The sequence below is a fragment of the Phascolarctos cinereus genome, unplaced genomic scaffold (genome assembly GCF_003287225.1).
Source record: "Phascolarctos cinereus isolate Bilbo 61053 unplaced genomic scaffold, phaCin_HiC Scaffold_5;HRSCAF=322, whole genome shotgun sequence".
Lineage (NCBI taxonomy): Eukaryota > Metazoa > Chordata > Mammalia > Diprotodontia > Phascolarctidae > Phascolarctos > Phascolarctos cinereus.
Window position 1 is genome coordinate 143,330,712 of NW_027555958.1, and position 14,136 is coordinate 143,344,847.

The window sequence follows — 14,136 nt, forward strand, 5'->3', positions numbered from 1 at the left end:
CATTAACTTGAGAAGTACATTCAATAGGATGCTAAGAAAGAAGCAGAGTAAACCTGAATGTACTAAAAATTAATCTGTGAAATGCCAAAAAACGGTAACATGGTCAAGACAACAAAACATGAAAATGTGTACATATGTGTGTGCATGTATGTATTTTACATATGTGTGTATATAAAATAATTCTTTTCTTTTTGCAGAATTAGTCTGGGAATATGCTGTTACAAATAGCCTTTTTGCTGCTAATCTCTCACTTTGCTCATGCTGGGTTTTACGCTGAACGATTCCAATCCCCTACGGGAATAAAGGGGCCACCACCCAATCCAAAGACACAGTTTTTCATTCCTTACACCATAAAGAGTAAAGGTAAGCCAAAATACCTCTCTGGTTTTACTAAGTAGTTGTTACTATCTTTAGGTAATTATGATGATTTTCTTCCTTTCTTGTTATTTCTACCTAAGAACTATTAACCCTATGATTGGTATCAATTGTTTTCAATTTCCTAAATGAACTCAGATTGTTAGTGATTTCTGAGAGAAGAAAGTTTACAGAATAGCATTAACAACCCTCACATACACAGTGGAAATGGCACAGGAATGTTATAAAACACTTAATATTTCTGAATTCTCCTGTTTGGATTTACTTTCCCAAATGACGCTGTGGCAAAAATAAGCATAGCTGTTTAAAAAAATTAATTAATTATCCAAAAAGATTCAACCAAAATATTTTTAACCAAAATGAATCACTCAACTTACAAATGAGAGAATGGTTAAGCTGAAGGTTTTAGATGCCTAAACAATTTTTTCACTAATTCACTTATTCATTCAACAAACATTTATTAAACCCTTCTTATATACCAGCCATTGTACTAGAAGCCAGGATATTAAGATAAAAACAAAGGCAAATATAATTCCTAAATTTGCTAAAAATCAGCTAACACCTGAACATATAACTGAATTTTCATAAGAAAAACTATTAGAAACTGTTTTAACTAACCTAAGGAAAGGGATTTAATATGCAAACTAGTTAGCAACATTAAACATTGGTTATTCATTCAAAAAGATTGACATTCTTTACAAATGTCATAATCTTTACATAATTCTGATAACTAATACATGCTATAATTAACATCCACTAAGCTTCTAACACAAATTTCAGGTGCCCTATGTCCTTTCACCTGAATATTGACAAGTTTAATATTTCGTTTTGTCACACATCCTATAAGAAGGTTACCTCAAGTAAAATGTCAATCAATACCATCACAAATAACAAAATATATTGAAACATTTAATATGAAAGTATAAAATGATATATTAAAATGTTTAATATGGAAGATAAAATTGTCTAAAATCATTTTGGTTCAATAATATGTACTTATTCATTCAATGCCATTAAAAAAACCTATTAGAAAATGTCCAAAATACTTACTATAGGGTAAGACAGACCCTTCCCCTCCCCCCAAAAATAGAATTAACTCATTTTTTCCTTATTTAATAACACTTTTTGGTATAACCCAAGTTTTGGCTATTTGTTATGACAATCAAATCCTGTTCTTCCTGTTTGAAAGCTAGTTCTCCCTACTTCATGATGCTGCCTCTCATTCAATTGGAAGCAATCTTTTCGAACACATTACAAACAATGTAAAGGGATTTTGTTCTCAAGAAGCCCAACTATGAAGTTGGTGTTTCTTTCTCTTCCAGTAATGGAAGCTTACATCTTTATAAAACAAATCCATTTGCTTAATAAGCCCCTCTGTGACTCCAGAATAACATACTGCAAGATTTTAGGGGCTTTACTCAATGAAAAGTATTTGTCACTCTCTCTAATAAATACACACTCTATGTTCAATTAGAGGTAACGGTTTTTTTTTTCCATATTGACATTTCCTGCATGTTTTGGGGAAAAAGGAAAACTCTACTTAAAAACAGCATTTTCTTTTAAAAATAATAAATATTTATAACATGTGTCCCTCATGGGGGTGATGTTATAGGATAAGGAGATGAACAGGATTAATTATACCACTGAGAGAAGAAAATCCTAGCTAAGAAAACTCTCTCTACCCAATGCGACTCAGCATTTGATCTAGTCTAAAAGAGTCACCTACAGCACCAGAGAGATCAAGTAACTTGCTTAGGGTCACACAGTCCATATCAAAGGAGGGACCTGAACTGAGGTCTTCTTTCTTGACTTTAAGAACAGATCTTTATCCACTACAGCAAAATGCCTCTTAGAAGGGTAGAGTTATAATGGAAAAAGGAAGGAAGGAAGGAAGGAAGGAAGGAAGGAAGGAAGGAAGGAAGGAAGGAAGGAAGGAAGGAAGGAGGGAGGGAGGGAGGGAGCGGGGAGGGACCAAAGAGGAAAGGGAAGAGAGAAAGAGAGAGAGAGAAAAAAAAAAGCCATTTTTACTTTTGTAATTTGAGGTAACAGAATTTGAGTTAGTTTCAAAATTTTGTTAACTTTGAAATAAACACCCGACCTTGTTTTATTATGAAGTTGACTTAGATTCGAACAAAGCTTATGAGTTTGACTATTACCCAAAACTCAAAGTGAAAATTAAAGAACACTGTAACATACTTAAGGCCATTAAAGATAGTCATGCCAGTATAAAATATTGTCAGCTTACTTTTAAAAATTGGAAAGTCATCTAGCTCTCTATCACTTTTTAAAATATTAATATTGAACAGCTACAGAAGCAAGAAGGCAGTGTGGCTCAGTGGACAGAAAGCTGACTTCAAAGCCTAGAAGGCCTCAGTTTAAGTCTTGCCTCTTACATAGACATGCTGTGTGATCCTCTGCAGCTCTTTTAGTCTTTCTGTGCTCTAGTCAACTCTAAGACTAGGTACCATGCCACATCACTGTACTGGGATATTTTAGGTAAATAAAGTCTCTGCGGGGGTTTCTTTTGTTCCTTTTACTTTTTTTTTTTTTAATTCTTCCCTTATTTAAAACATCACGCCTAAGGGAAATATAATGCTTGACCTGCATTGTTTTGTGAACTTCACTGCCAGGGCACTACTGCATTAACATTCCATCCATGGCAACACGTGCTCAGTTTGAGCCCTGCCTTGCTTCAGAAGACATAAAAGGCTCAATTCTTTTTTTTATGTAGACAAAAATCTTCCTACTGAAAAAAAGAAATCAACAAAAGGTTACATTTGGTGGGTTAAGTCTTGGAGGGATGGAAGTAGGGAATCTTTTCAAGGGTCTTGTTTCATGGTATGGAGAAGTAAGACAGTTGATTTTAAGCTTCATTTTCATTTTTCTTTTTTTGTAAATAGAATTTTATTTTTTCTTATTACATGTAAAGATTTTCCTCATTTTTAAAAAAAAGGTCTATTTGATAATGTCCAGAATTAAAAAACAAACAAAAAACAGAGTAATAGAGAAGGTTTGGTTTGGAAAAAGAATGGCTAGAATTAGGGACTGTTTTTCTGTCAGGTGTGGCAGCAGATAAAAGTGAAGTTAAACCAGCTCTCATCTAGGTCAAAAGTGATGTGCTTTACAATGATTCCAGATGGAAAAAATAACAATAGGGAAAGCTGGTGAGATGCCATCATAGAAAATGGGCCTGGGTGGAGGAGAAATAGGAATGTGTAATTCTCATCATATGCCATCTAGTTGCCACAAACTTGACATTCTGCTTTGCTACATGTCCTGCATGTGTTAAAAGTTAGTGATTCCATTCTACCAATCCATGATAAAACATACTCTCCCAGGCATTTCACCACTGATAGTGCATTCCAGAGAAATAAATGTTACTTTCTCTTCTTCCCTGAAACCGCTATTCTACATTGATTCCACTTTTAAGGGAGAGAAATTAATTAAATTTTTTAAAATAAAAAATTTACTACCTAAAGACAGTGCCTTTTCATTGATTTAGATAGTTATTGATTTTTCTCTCTTAAACTCTTTTCATAATAACAGCTCTTATATTTATGAAGAGCTTTAAGGTTTACCAAAATACATTTTTCACAACATTACTGTGAGGTATGGAATTAAAGAATTACTCTTCCCACTTGACAGATGATAAAAATGAGGTAAACAGCCACATGCCCATGGTGACATAGCTAGTGTCAAAGGCAGGACTTTAACAGGGGTTTTTTGAACCTCAAATTAATACTTGTTTTATTAGACTACACTTTTCATGATGTAAATGATTTTTTCCAATTTACCAATTGGATTTTTCTTTATTCTACTGCCCTAACAGTCAATAAAAAGGTAACAATTTAAATAAAATAAATACTAAGTAATTGGGGCACTTTGTGCCATATTCACACTGTCAGATCATTAAGTCACAATTCAATATTTCATTTTCATCACAGAAGCTAGCGTGGTTTTTAAGCTTTTTATGTGTCTGATGGACCCTTTATCAGCCTGGTGAAGCTTATGGACCCCTTCTGAGAATAAGGTGTTTAAATGTATGAAATAAAATACATAGGATTACAAAGGAAAACAAATTATATTGGAATAAAGATATCTTTTTTTCCCCATTCAAGTTCCTTAATTTCCTGAAATCTACTCTCAAGGGATTCCTAGACCCCAGGTTAAGAACCCCAGCTTTAAAGTTCCATTAACAACTTACTCCATTAAACAAAAATAAGCTACTTCATTCTCTTTGAGGTTGGGGAGAGGGAAGGAAGTTGGAGTGGAGAAGTGCTGGACTTGTGATTTCATCAATGTAAGAGACCATATGATACAGAAGCTATTTCAACCCATGCAAATAAGTAATATTTCCATAGCACTTACCTTCTTAGAGGACACCATAAGGCTACCATTACTTGTCTATGGTTACACATCTATTATTTGGCAGAGGCAGGACTTGAACCCAGGTCTTCCTGACTCTAAGGCTGATGTAGTGAAGCCATGTTATCTGTTTAATTCAACAAAAATCACTGCCATGAAAAATGGGAGGCCAGTGAGCTAGAGCCTCTTGCACTGTTCAACAAAATCTAGCAAACTCCATTTCTGTGGCAAAGACTGCTTTGCTTTCAGATATGTGAAAGCAAGGTAATAGTGAGCAAGGGTTATGCACCACCAACCTGTTTCATCCAGGCCTCATATACAGTGTTAATGACTTTATACTCAAAGTAATAAACTATTTGAAAGTTGCTCAGACTCCTGCAAGTTAAGGAAAGTTAATATGGATAAGATCTTCTGTAGATTATACAAATAGCACATGATTAGGTATCTGTGATACAAATTCATTTTCTTACAAATGCTACCACAAACTAGACAAATGTGAACACCTATTTCTGAAACTTTTGTTCAGTCAGCTAGGCTTCCTAAAATAATATCACAATTAAGATGTCTTCTTTGATAGGATTTGAATGTAATTCAATTTTAAATGTCTGCTGAGCACCTACTATTGCTTCTTGGGGGGGGGGTGAGGGCAGGGCAATGAGGGGTAAGTGACTTGCCCAGGGTCATACAAATAGTAAGTGTCAAGTGTCTGAGGCCAGATTTAAACTCACGTCCTCCTAACTATAGGGCCAGTGCTCTATCCACTGTGCTACTTAGCTGTCTCCCACCCTTTTTCTATCCACTGTGCTACTTAGCTGTCGCCCACCCTTTTTCTTTTATCTTAATACAAGTATCTTAATGTGCTTTTCTATTCTTAATTGATATAAAGGGATATCATGAATATATCATCAATATCTATTTCATGGCATGTGAGACTGAATAAATTGATTTTATTTGGTGGGTAAAGTGTTTTCTCATTTAGAAAGCTTATGACTTGTATTAAAATTTTTTATAAAGGACATACCTTCTAAAGATATTGCTATTTTTAGGGATAAAAAATTCTCTTTTTTTGAGAGATTTTCTTAATATATTATTTTCATTTCTAATTTAAAATGTTATCATACATGCATAAATATAACTGTAAACCACCAAATAGAAACTAAATGTACAGTACTGAAGGACTGTTAACAAATCCAGGAATTAATATTTAGCTCATACTTCTATTATAAAGGATTACAATTAGTACGCTTAAATAAAATCCTATCTATTAATTAGAGGTAGAAGGGCAGCTAGGTGTCACAGTAGATAGGGCACTGGACTTGGAACCAGGAAGACTCATTATCATGAGTTTAAATCTAGCCTTTAGACACTTACTAGCTATGTGACCCTGAGCAAGTCACTTAGCCCTGTTTGACTCAGTTCCTCATCTGTCAAATGAACTGGAGAAGGAAATGACAAACCACTCCAGTTTTGCCAAGAAAACCTCAAATGGGGTCATGAAAAATACAACTCAGCAACAACAAATTATAGGTAGCAGTAAGTCAAAATATCAACAGCATTAGTGTTTACTACAAAATAAAAAAAAATTAAAACACATTATCATTCATTTAAAGGTATTATTAACGATACTTATGACAGGATTGACAGAAAATCCTAGATCAAATACACAAATCAAGGATATATTTGTATTTAAGAAATAAATATATGTAGAGAAATGCAGACTTTCCCAAACTGAACATTATGGTCTATAATTAAGTAGAGCCAAAAAAGTTAAACCATGTTTCACACTAAATTGCATCACCACAGGTTTCATAACCTGATTGGTAGACTATGATTCCATCTTTGTGGAAGCATCCCAACATTTCAATATGCTAATGCTTCTTAAACTTCTCTACTAGATTTTTCTTAAGGATGGTATCGCTGTTTAGTTTTTCAGTCACATCTGACTCTTCATGACCCTGTGTACCATACTATCCATGGGGTTTTCTCAGCAAAGATACTGGAGTGGTTTGCCATTTCCTTCTCCAGTACAATATGACAGAGGTTAAGTGCCTTGCCCAGGGTCACATAACCACTAAGTGATTGAGGCCATTTCTGAACCCAGTTCTTCTTGATACTAGCAGCAACACTCTTATCTACTGAGCCATCTAGCTGCCAAGGATGGCATTACCTTCATCTTGATTTAATCAAATTGTTGGATGGCAGCCTACTAATTTTACAGTGGAAGAAGCCATCTTATAACTATGTAAGCAGTACACAAGCATGCATCTGTGCATTTTGGAAGAGAAGAAGTCTGATTCACATTAAGGCCTGTACTCAGCACAATGGACACCAATTTTCCAAGAGAGTTATGCCTTTGAGTGGATGACTCTCCCCTTTCATTACTGTCATCACAGATTATATACCTTTTCAATCTGTAAGAGTTCCAGATTATATTTTCTAGCTTTATGTCATACTTTTCCTAGTTATGTATACTCAATACTCAAGCCAAATAATAAGACCTTTCATTTCCCATTCTCATAATGCCATTTCCCACATCTATGCCTTTGCTTAGGTCAGCCTAGAATGTACTTTTCTCCCTTTCTTCTCCAGCTCCATCAGTTGGTGCCTTCCATTCAAAGCCCAACTTGAGATGCTACCTCTTCAATGCACCCCACCATTGAAAAGTATTCTCTCGCTCAAATTTCTCATAGAACTCCACTCAGATCCCTCCTTTACTCTTCTCACTCTCAAATACATCACAATTATGTGCAGATTTGTCCTTTCATTAGTAAATAAGATTCTCTTGATCCAGAACCAGAGGAGTATATCTATCTGAGAGCCTATCACAGGGTCTAGCAAATAACAGGGCCAGAACTGGTTGAATTGAATGGATTCTGTTCTGCATTTCTAAATATGCTATATACATATATACATAATATATATATATATATATATAGGCTTGAAGCTGGAAAACATCAATTGCTGAGAAAAATCTCCACCCCAGGTTGCAATTAAAGCTCCTTGAGTCATTTGTTTATACTTTTTGTATACAAGTACTACACACAAGATACTATGCTAGGCACTAAGGGTAGATAACAAAGTTTCACATTTATAGAGCTGATGATAGTGAGGCTTTTTATAAAACATTAAGTTTATGAATATTTATCTGCCTTAAGTAAAAGCTCCAAATAAGCCTAATTTAAGCACATTTGTTCACTTATGAACAGTCATAGCTTTAAAGATGAAAGAAACTTTAGAAAGCCTCATTTTACAGATGAGGAAACTGAGGCTTTGCGACATTAAGGGACTTGTTCAAGGTCTCAGAGGTAGTAAATTGCAGAGCTTCTTTATGTCCTAAACAGGGTATTAAAATTATCCTTTCATTTCTAGCTCCCTAAAGATACTTTCATTTGACTCTGCCTCAGAAAAGAAAGGACAAGGTTCACTATTAGCTTTGAGAATGAAAGAAGATTTAGGTTAATGTCCGACCTAAACTTGAACCTTATTCAGCTTGCCAGTTAGTCAACAAGCATTTATTAAACACCTACTATGTCCCAGTTAAATGTGAGGGATACAAAAAAGGTAAAAGATAGTTCCTGCTTTCAAAAGCATCTCCACATTGTAACAAATGCATTTTTCATTAAAACTCTATTAGCTTTTATGAAAGAAAAAAAACCCACTATATTCAAACTTTTTCAAATTTATTCTGCCTTTGCAGTCTGTATGTTTGGTTTTTCTAGTACATCTATACATGTATAAATGTAGCTATATTCCTATGTATCATATACACACATGCAGATATATCTTCATGCATGTATATATGTGCATACATATGTGTACATGCATGCATATACATGTGTATATACAAACATATATACACATATATCCCTGTATATAGGTATATGTATACATATACTCCAAAGAAAATGCAAGAACACATAATTGGAACAATTTCCACTGAACTCTCAGTTTCTGGTAGACTATGAGGCCAGGAACTATCTTTTTTTTTCTTCCATTTTTGTACTTTCAGTGCATTGCACAAGGATTTTCATAAAATCAACACTTAATGAATGCTTATTGAATTGTTAAAGTCAATGGGTTTCACAATTCCATTACAGCCCATTAGAAGTTGTAATGAACGAAAGTATCTACAGTACTGTGTTATTAAGATACTGTAATAGGTTACCAGAGAGATGCAAATTCACCTTCTCTATATGACTTTTAAAATGAATTTTTATTTTGTCGAGGGTTTGGTTTGGATTGTTCCTAAACACAGGGAAATGAATTAGATGGCACCAAAACCTTTTTTCAGCCTCATGATTTATAATTTGGGAACAGTGATTATTTTCCACGAAAAATCTTAATTTTTCCATTTTGTGTATGTGTGGGTTTAATGTCTTTTAGGCATACCAATTAGAGGAGAACAAGGTCTTCCTGGACCACCAGGCCCCACAGGCCCCCCGTGGACAGCCCGGACCTTCTGGACCTCCAGGAAAGCCAGGCTATGGAAGCCCAGGGCCTCAAGGACAGCCAGGTATGCCAGGACCACCAGGACTGTCTGCAGTTGGGAAACCAGGCTTGCCAGGTCTCCCAGGAAAGCCAGGTGACAGAGGACCATATGGAGAGAAAGGAGACGTTGGACCTGCTGGTTTACCAGGGCCAAGAGGCCCGCCAGGACCTCCTGGAATTCCTGGCCCCGCTGGCCTATCTGTTCCAGGCAAACCAGGACCACAGGGGCCAACAGGGGCCCCAGGACCAAGGGGTCTTCCTGGAGAAAAAGGTGTACCAGGCATCCCTGGTATGAATGGACAAAAGGGGGAAAATGGATATGGAATTCCTGGAAGACCAGGTGAGAGAGGTCATCCAGGTCCACAGGGTCCCATGGGACCTCCAGGGCTTGCTGGAGTAGGGAAAAGAGGAGAAAATGGATTTCCAGGACAGCCTGGTGCTAAAGGAGATAGAGGTTTCCCAGGGGAAACAGGCCCACCTGGCCTACCAGGTCCCCAAGGTCCTCGTGGAGAACCTGGAGCAGCAGGAATAGGAAAGCCGGGAGTCAATGGGGCACCAGGATTGCCCGGGGACACCTGGAACCAAAGGTCTTCCAGGAGCTCCAGGAATAGCAGGGATGCCAGGTGCACCTGGATTTGGTAAACCAGGTTTACCAGGGATGAAAGGGCAGAGGGGACCTGAAGGCCTTCCAGGGGCTCCAGGAGTCAAAGGGGAACAAGGCCCAGCAGGTCACCCAGGGGAACCAGGTTTGGATGGGCCCCCAGGACGCATGGGACCACAAGGACCAAAAGGAATACCAGGTAACAATGGCATTCCTGGTTCTAAAGGGGAGGCAGGACCAACAGGCCCTACAGGGTTCCCAGGGGCCAAGGGAGATAGAGGCCTACCAGGGTTAGAAGGAAAACCAGGCTACCCAGGAGAACCAGGTCTCAATGGTCCCAAGGGCAACGCAGGTTTGCCAGGCCCAAAAGGGGACACCGGATTGGGGGGTCCTCCTGGTTTACCAGGCCCTGCAGGAGCAGCTGGTGCTAAGGGCATACCAGGACACAATGGTGAGCCAGGTCCTAGGGGCGCCCCTGGAATACCAGGAACAAGAGGCCCAGTTGGGCCACCAGGAATTCCAGGATTCCCTGGGACTAAAGGAGACCCAGGAAGTCCAGGCCTGCCTGGCCCGGCTGGTATTGCAACTAAAGGACTCAATGGACCAATGGGGCCACCAGGGCTACCAGGTCCAAGAGGCCATGACGGAGAGCCTGGACGCCCAGGGCCCCCAGGACCTCCAGGCCCACCAGGTCAAGCAGTCATGCCAGAGGGCTTTATAAAAGCTGGACAAAGGCCAAGCTTATCAGGGACACCTCTAGTAAGTGCAAATCAGGGTGTAACAGGAATGCCTGTGTCGGCTTTCACAGTTATTCTCTCCAAAGCCTACCCAGCAATAGGCACTCCAATTCCATTTGACAAAATCGTCTATAACAGGCAACAGCACTATGATCCAAGAACTGGGATTTTCACCTGTAGGATACCAGGTCTGTACTATTTCTCCTACCACGTACACGTGAAAGGGAATCACGTGTGGGTAGGCTTGTATAAGAATGGCGCCCCCGTGATGTACACCTATGATGAGTACACAAAAGGGTACTTAGATCAGGCTTCAGGGAGCACTGTCATAGATCTCACAGAAAACGATCAAGTGTGGCTGCAGCTACCAAACGCAGAATCCAATGGTTTGTATTCTTCTGAGTACGTTCATTCATCTTTCTCAGGATTTTTATTTGCCTTACCATAAAGACAGCCTGCATAGCTAGTCTACACTGTCTGCTTGAAAAATGGTCTGTAATGAGATGTTTACCTAGAAATCACTCCCTTCCAACAGCTGAAACATCGGAAAAATTGACTACTTTTCAAATGTCTGGGAAATGGAAATTTACCATGAGAAACACAAGCTAAAAAATAATACAGTAAATTGCATATGAAGAGCGCTCTCATTTTAAGGACTTCTAGTAATTATGTCTAAGATACCCTAATGTTTTCTGTGAAATCACGCGATATTGTGAAATTTCACTCTGCCTGTACTGTAATTCACTAAAAGGAAGAAACACAGCTTCACCACAGAATCATCTTTTAGAGATAAGAAGTTTCTAGAATGAAAGTAGATGAATTTACATAATAGCCTCCAGGAGATTATTTTAACCATCAGAAACTGCTGAATTTACCCGAATCTTTTACATAAAATTCTTAACAGCATACAGAAATGTAATTTTAGAATTTTCAAGCTAGAAATATAGCTAATTTAAGTGCACTTTTTTTTTACACAATGTGGATATTTCTTACCTGTTTAAAAGTAAATTAAACAAAAACTTCAAATTTTAAAGAACACTTTTAAAGCCCACACTGAAACTGTTTTGATCTTAAATATATAAAACAATCTATACAATTTATCTTAAAAGTGAAATATATGCCAACATCCAAATCATATTTGAAAAAAGAAGAGCTGGCTCTTTGATTGGCGGCTTTACAAAAAAAAAAATTAATGCCAAAAAAACCTAACCCAAACACAAGGACAAGAGTCTTAAAAGAAAAAAGATTTTTAGTCTAAGATTTGATTTCATAAAATTGACAATATCTTTCAAAACATGCCAAAATCTAACCACTAACATTAGCACATTTTGGAGACATTTAGAAAAAGGTACTGTATCGCTAGTAAACTTGAACACACACATTTGAAAGGTGCTGTACCCTACAGCACTTTCTGATGCTGCATTCTGAGAAGGATGTGTTCAAATATGTTTCCCTACAATGGTGCTTTTATAAATAACAAAGTAAAAGTATTCTAGCCAGATTAAAAAACAAAAAACAAAACACCCTATTACGTTAAACCATATCTGCTATACAAGGTGCTTATTCTTCAACCACCTCAAAAATTCATTTGCTAACTGAAAAGTCTTCTTAGTTGCTACCTTCAAAGTATGGAAAGATGTCCTGTGACAAGATGACCCTCTCAAGTTAGAATGTGAAATGGTGGCATTTCCTTTCAATTCATTTACTTAAGGCATTTGGTGCAGATGAAAGCTGTGTGCAATCAGTTGGTTCACATGATGATTACTGTTTCCGTCATTGGAAAGTACCTTTCATTACTGGCTTTATTATGTGAAATGTTTTGTTCATTGGATACTTTTTTACAAATGAAATTTCTTAAGTATTTACAGTACATTAGTCTATTGCATGTCTTCCATTTCCATCAATTTCAGTGGAATTACAACTAGCATCAAAGGCTTCAACAGTCTAAATAGAGATTATTTATATTCTGTGTTACATTTGTATATTGCTGTTTCAAAAATCCCATGACAAGTCTGAATCTTTTGAAAGCACAAATGTTTTCACCTACTCTTTAATTATATTACAACAAAACCAAGGAAATGGATTTTTAGGTCAAATTCATCTGAAACCAGCATATTTGCTATTCTAAAGTGTTCTTTTGATGCTTTTTGTTTTTCAAAGTTAAAAGAATGTAAACCAATAAACTGGTGGATATCTTTAAAAGCTGACGTGGGACTTGCTTCTTTATTGATACTCATCTGTTATCACAAGGCTGTTATCACAGAATGATAACAAACAAAACAATTAGTCAATTAAACAAGTAACAAATAAAAGCAATTAGCCAATTAAAAAGTGTCATCAACTATAATAAAAGATGAAGTCCTGAGCCACACTGTTGCTGAGAAATTAACACTCAAATGCCCACAAGTAGGTGCAAAGAAGTCAGCCTTCCCACCCCACCTCCCAAAAAACTTCTATCAGCTCAAGTTACCAAGAGTAGTAGCCTAGCAAATTCAAAAGTAATACATGACAGAGTCACTAAAAGTAGAAAAACACTCAAACTCAGAAAAGTGGCAAAAGTATAGCTCCCAGCTTATATCATTTTCATTCCTGATAGCCTATCACAAAATTAGGAAAAACAATAATTTTTTAAAAGTAGATAACTGTCATTCTGTGGGTATAGGTAAAGGCTGGCAGACCCTTGACCTGGACAGTTCAAAACACCTGGGTTAACATTCAATTCATTACCTTCAGGTATTACTGCCCTTGTCGTGGGTCAGCCAACCTTGTTTCTCAAACAAGAGTGGTTGATTTCTCATAAGCAGGCACCTTCCCAGAGCCTGCCCTGGTACTGAACTAGATGTATATGCCCATGCCAACAGGCACAACAATCCTCAATCTGATGCTCTGGCCAGGGAATATCAGAATCAAGGCCCTCACCCTAGGGAGCGCCCAGGCAACATAAGTTACTCAAAATACGCTAGGAGGACTGAGAAAATAGCAATTATTATGATAACACATACTTCAGTTCACAAAAAGATTAACCAAGAACTGTAATACAAAATATAATATTTAAATAACGACAATCTAATTAAGAGAAAAAATTGAAAAAGTAACTTCTAACTAATTCACCAAAACTTTGGATAACATTCCAAGAAACTCACCTTTAAAAGCTGTTATTTTATAATTATAGTGTATACTAGCAAGAACATCCTTCCAAAAATCAAATGTTGACTGGTTACCTTCCTGTAGGGGACCGAAAAGAAGAACAAAATCAAAAACAAATTGGTATCCTAATTTGTGTATACAGAAAAAAAAAGTGCTTATGCAAATAACTGTAATTCTCTGTCCTGCAACAGAGACATGGATATTTTAAAACAATAATCTTTCCCATCAATTGGGCCATTAGCAGAAAGTTGCCAATTACCAATCAAAAGCAGATGGTAAAAAACAGACACCTTTGTATTTCACTGGTTGAGCTGTTAATTGGCCTAAATATTCTAGAAAGCAATTTGGAACAATGGGAGGAAAATGACTAAGTGACTCTTTCACCCTCAGGTTGCATTGTGAATCAGGAACAAGTACATCCCA

General features: G+C 37.1%; 2 protein-coding genes across 2 annotated transcripts in view; one reads left to right on the forward strand and one right to left on the reverse strand.

The window, feature by feature from the left end:
• NT5DC1 (5'-nucleotidase domain containing 1) overlaps positions 1-14,136 on the reverse strand; it is a 245,670-nt gene that overhangs the window by 196,445 nt on the left and 35,089 nt on the right. The window contains exon 6 of the mRNA XM_020971642.1: positions 13,710-13,791. Coding sequence (XP_020827301.1) covers positions 13,710-13,791 — 82 coding nt within the window. The remainder of the gene's footprint in view (positions 1-13,709; positions 13,792-14,136) is intronic.
• Positions 204-12,747, forward strand: COL10A1 (collagen type X alpha 1 chain). Its single transcript, XM_020971640.2, is given in 4 exon segments — positions 204-363; positions 9,124-9,176; positions 9,178-9,792; positions 9,794-12,747. Coding segments are annotated over 4 exon segments (2,040 nt in total). The 5' UTR covers positions 204-212; the 3' UTR covers positions 11,015-12,747.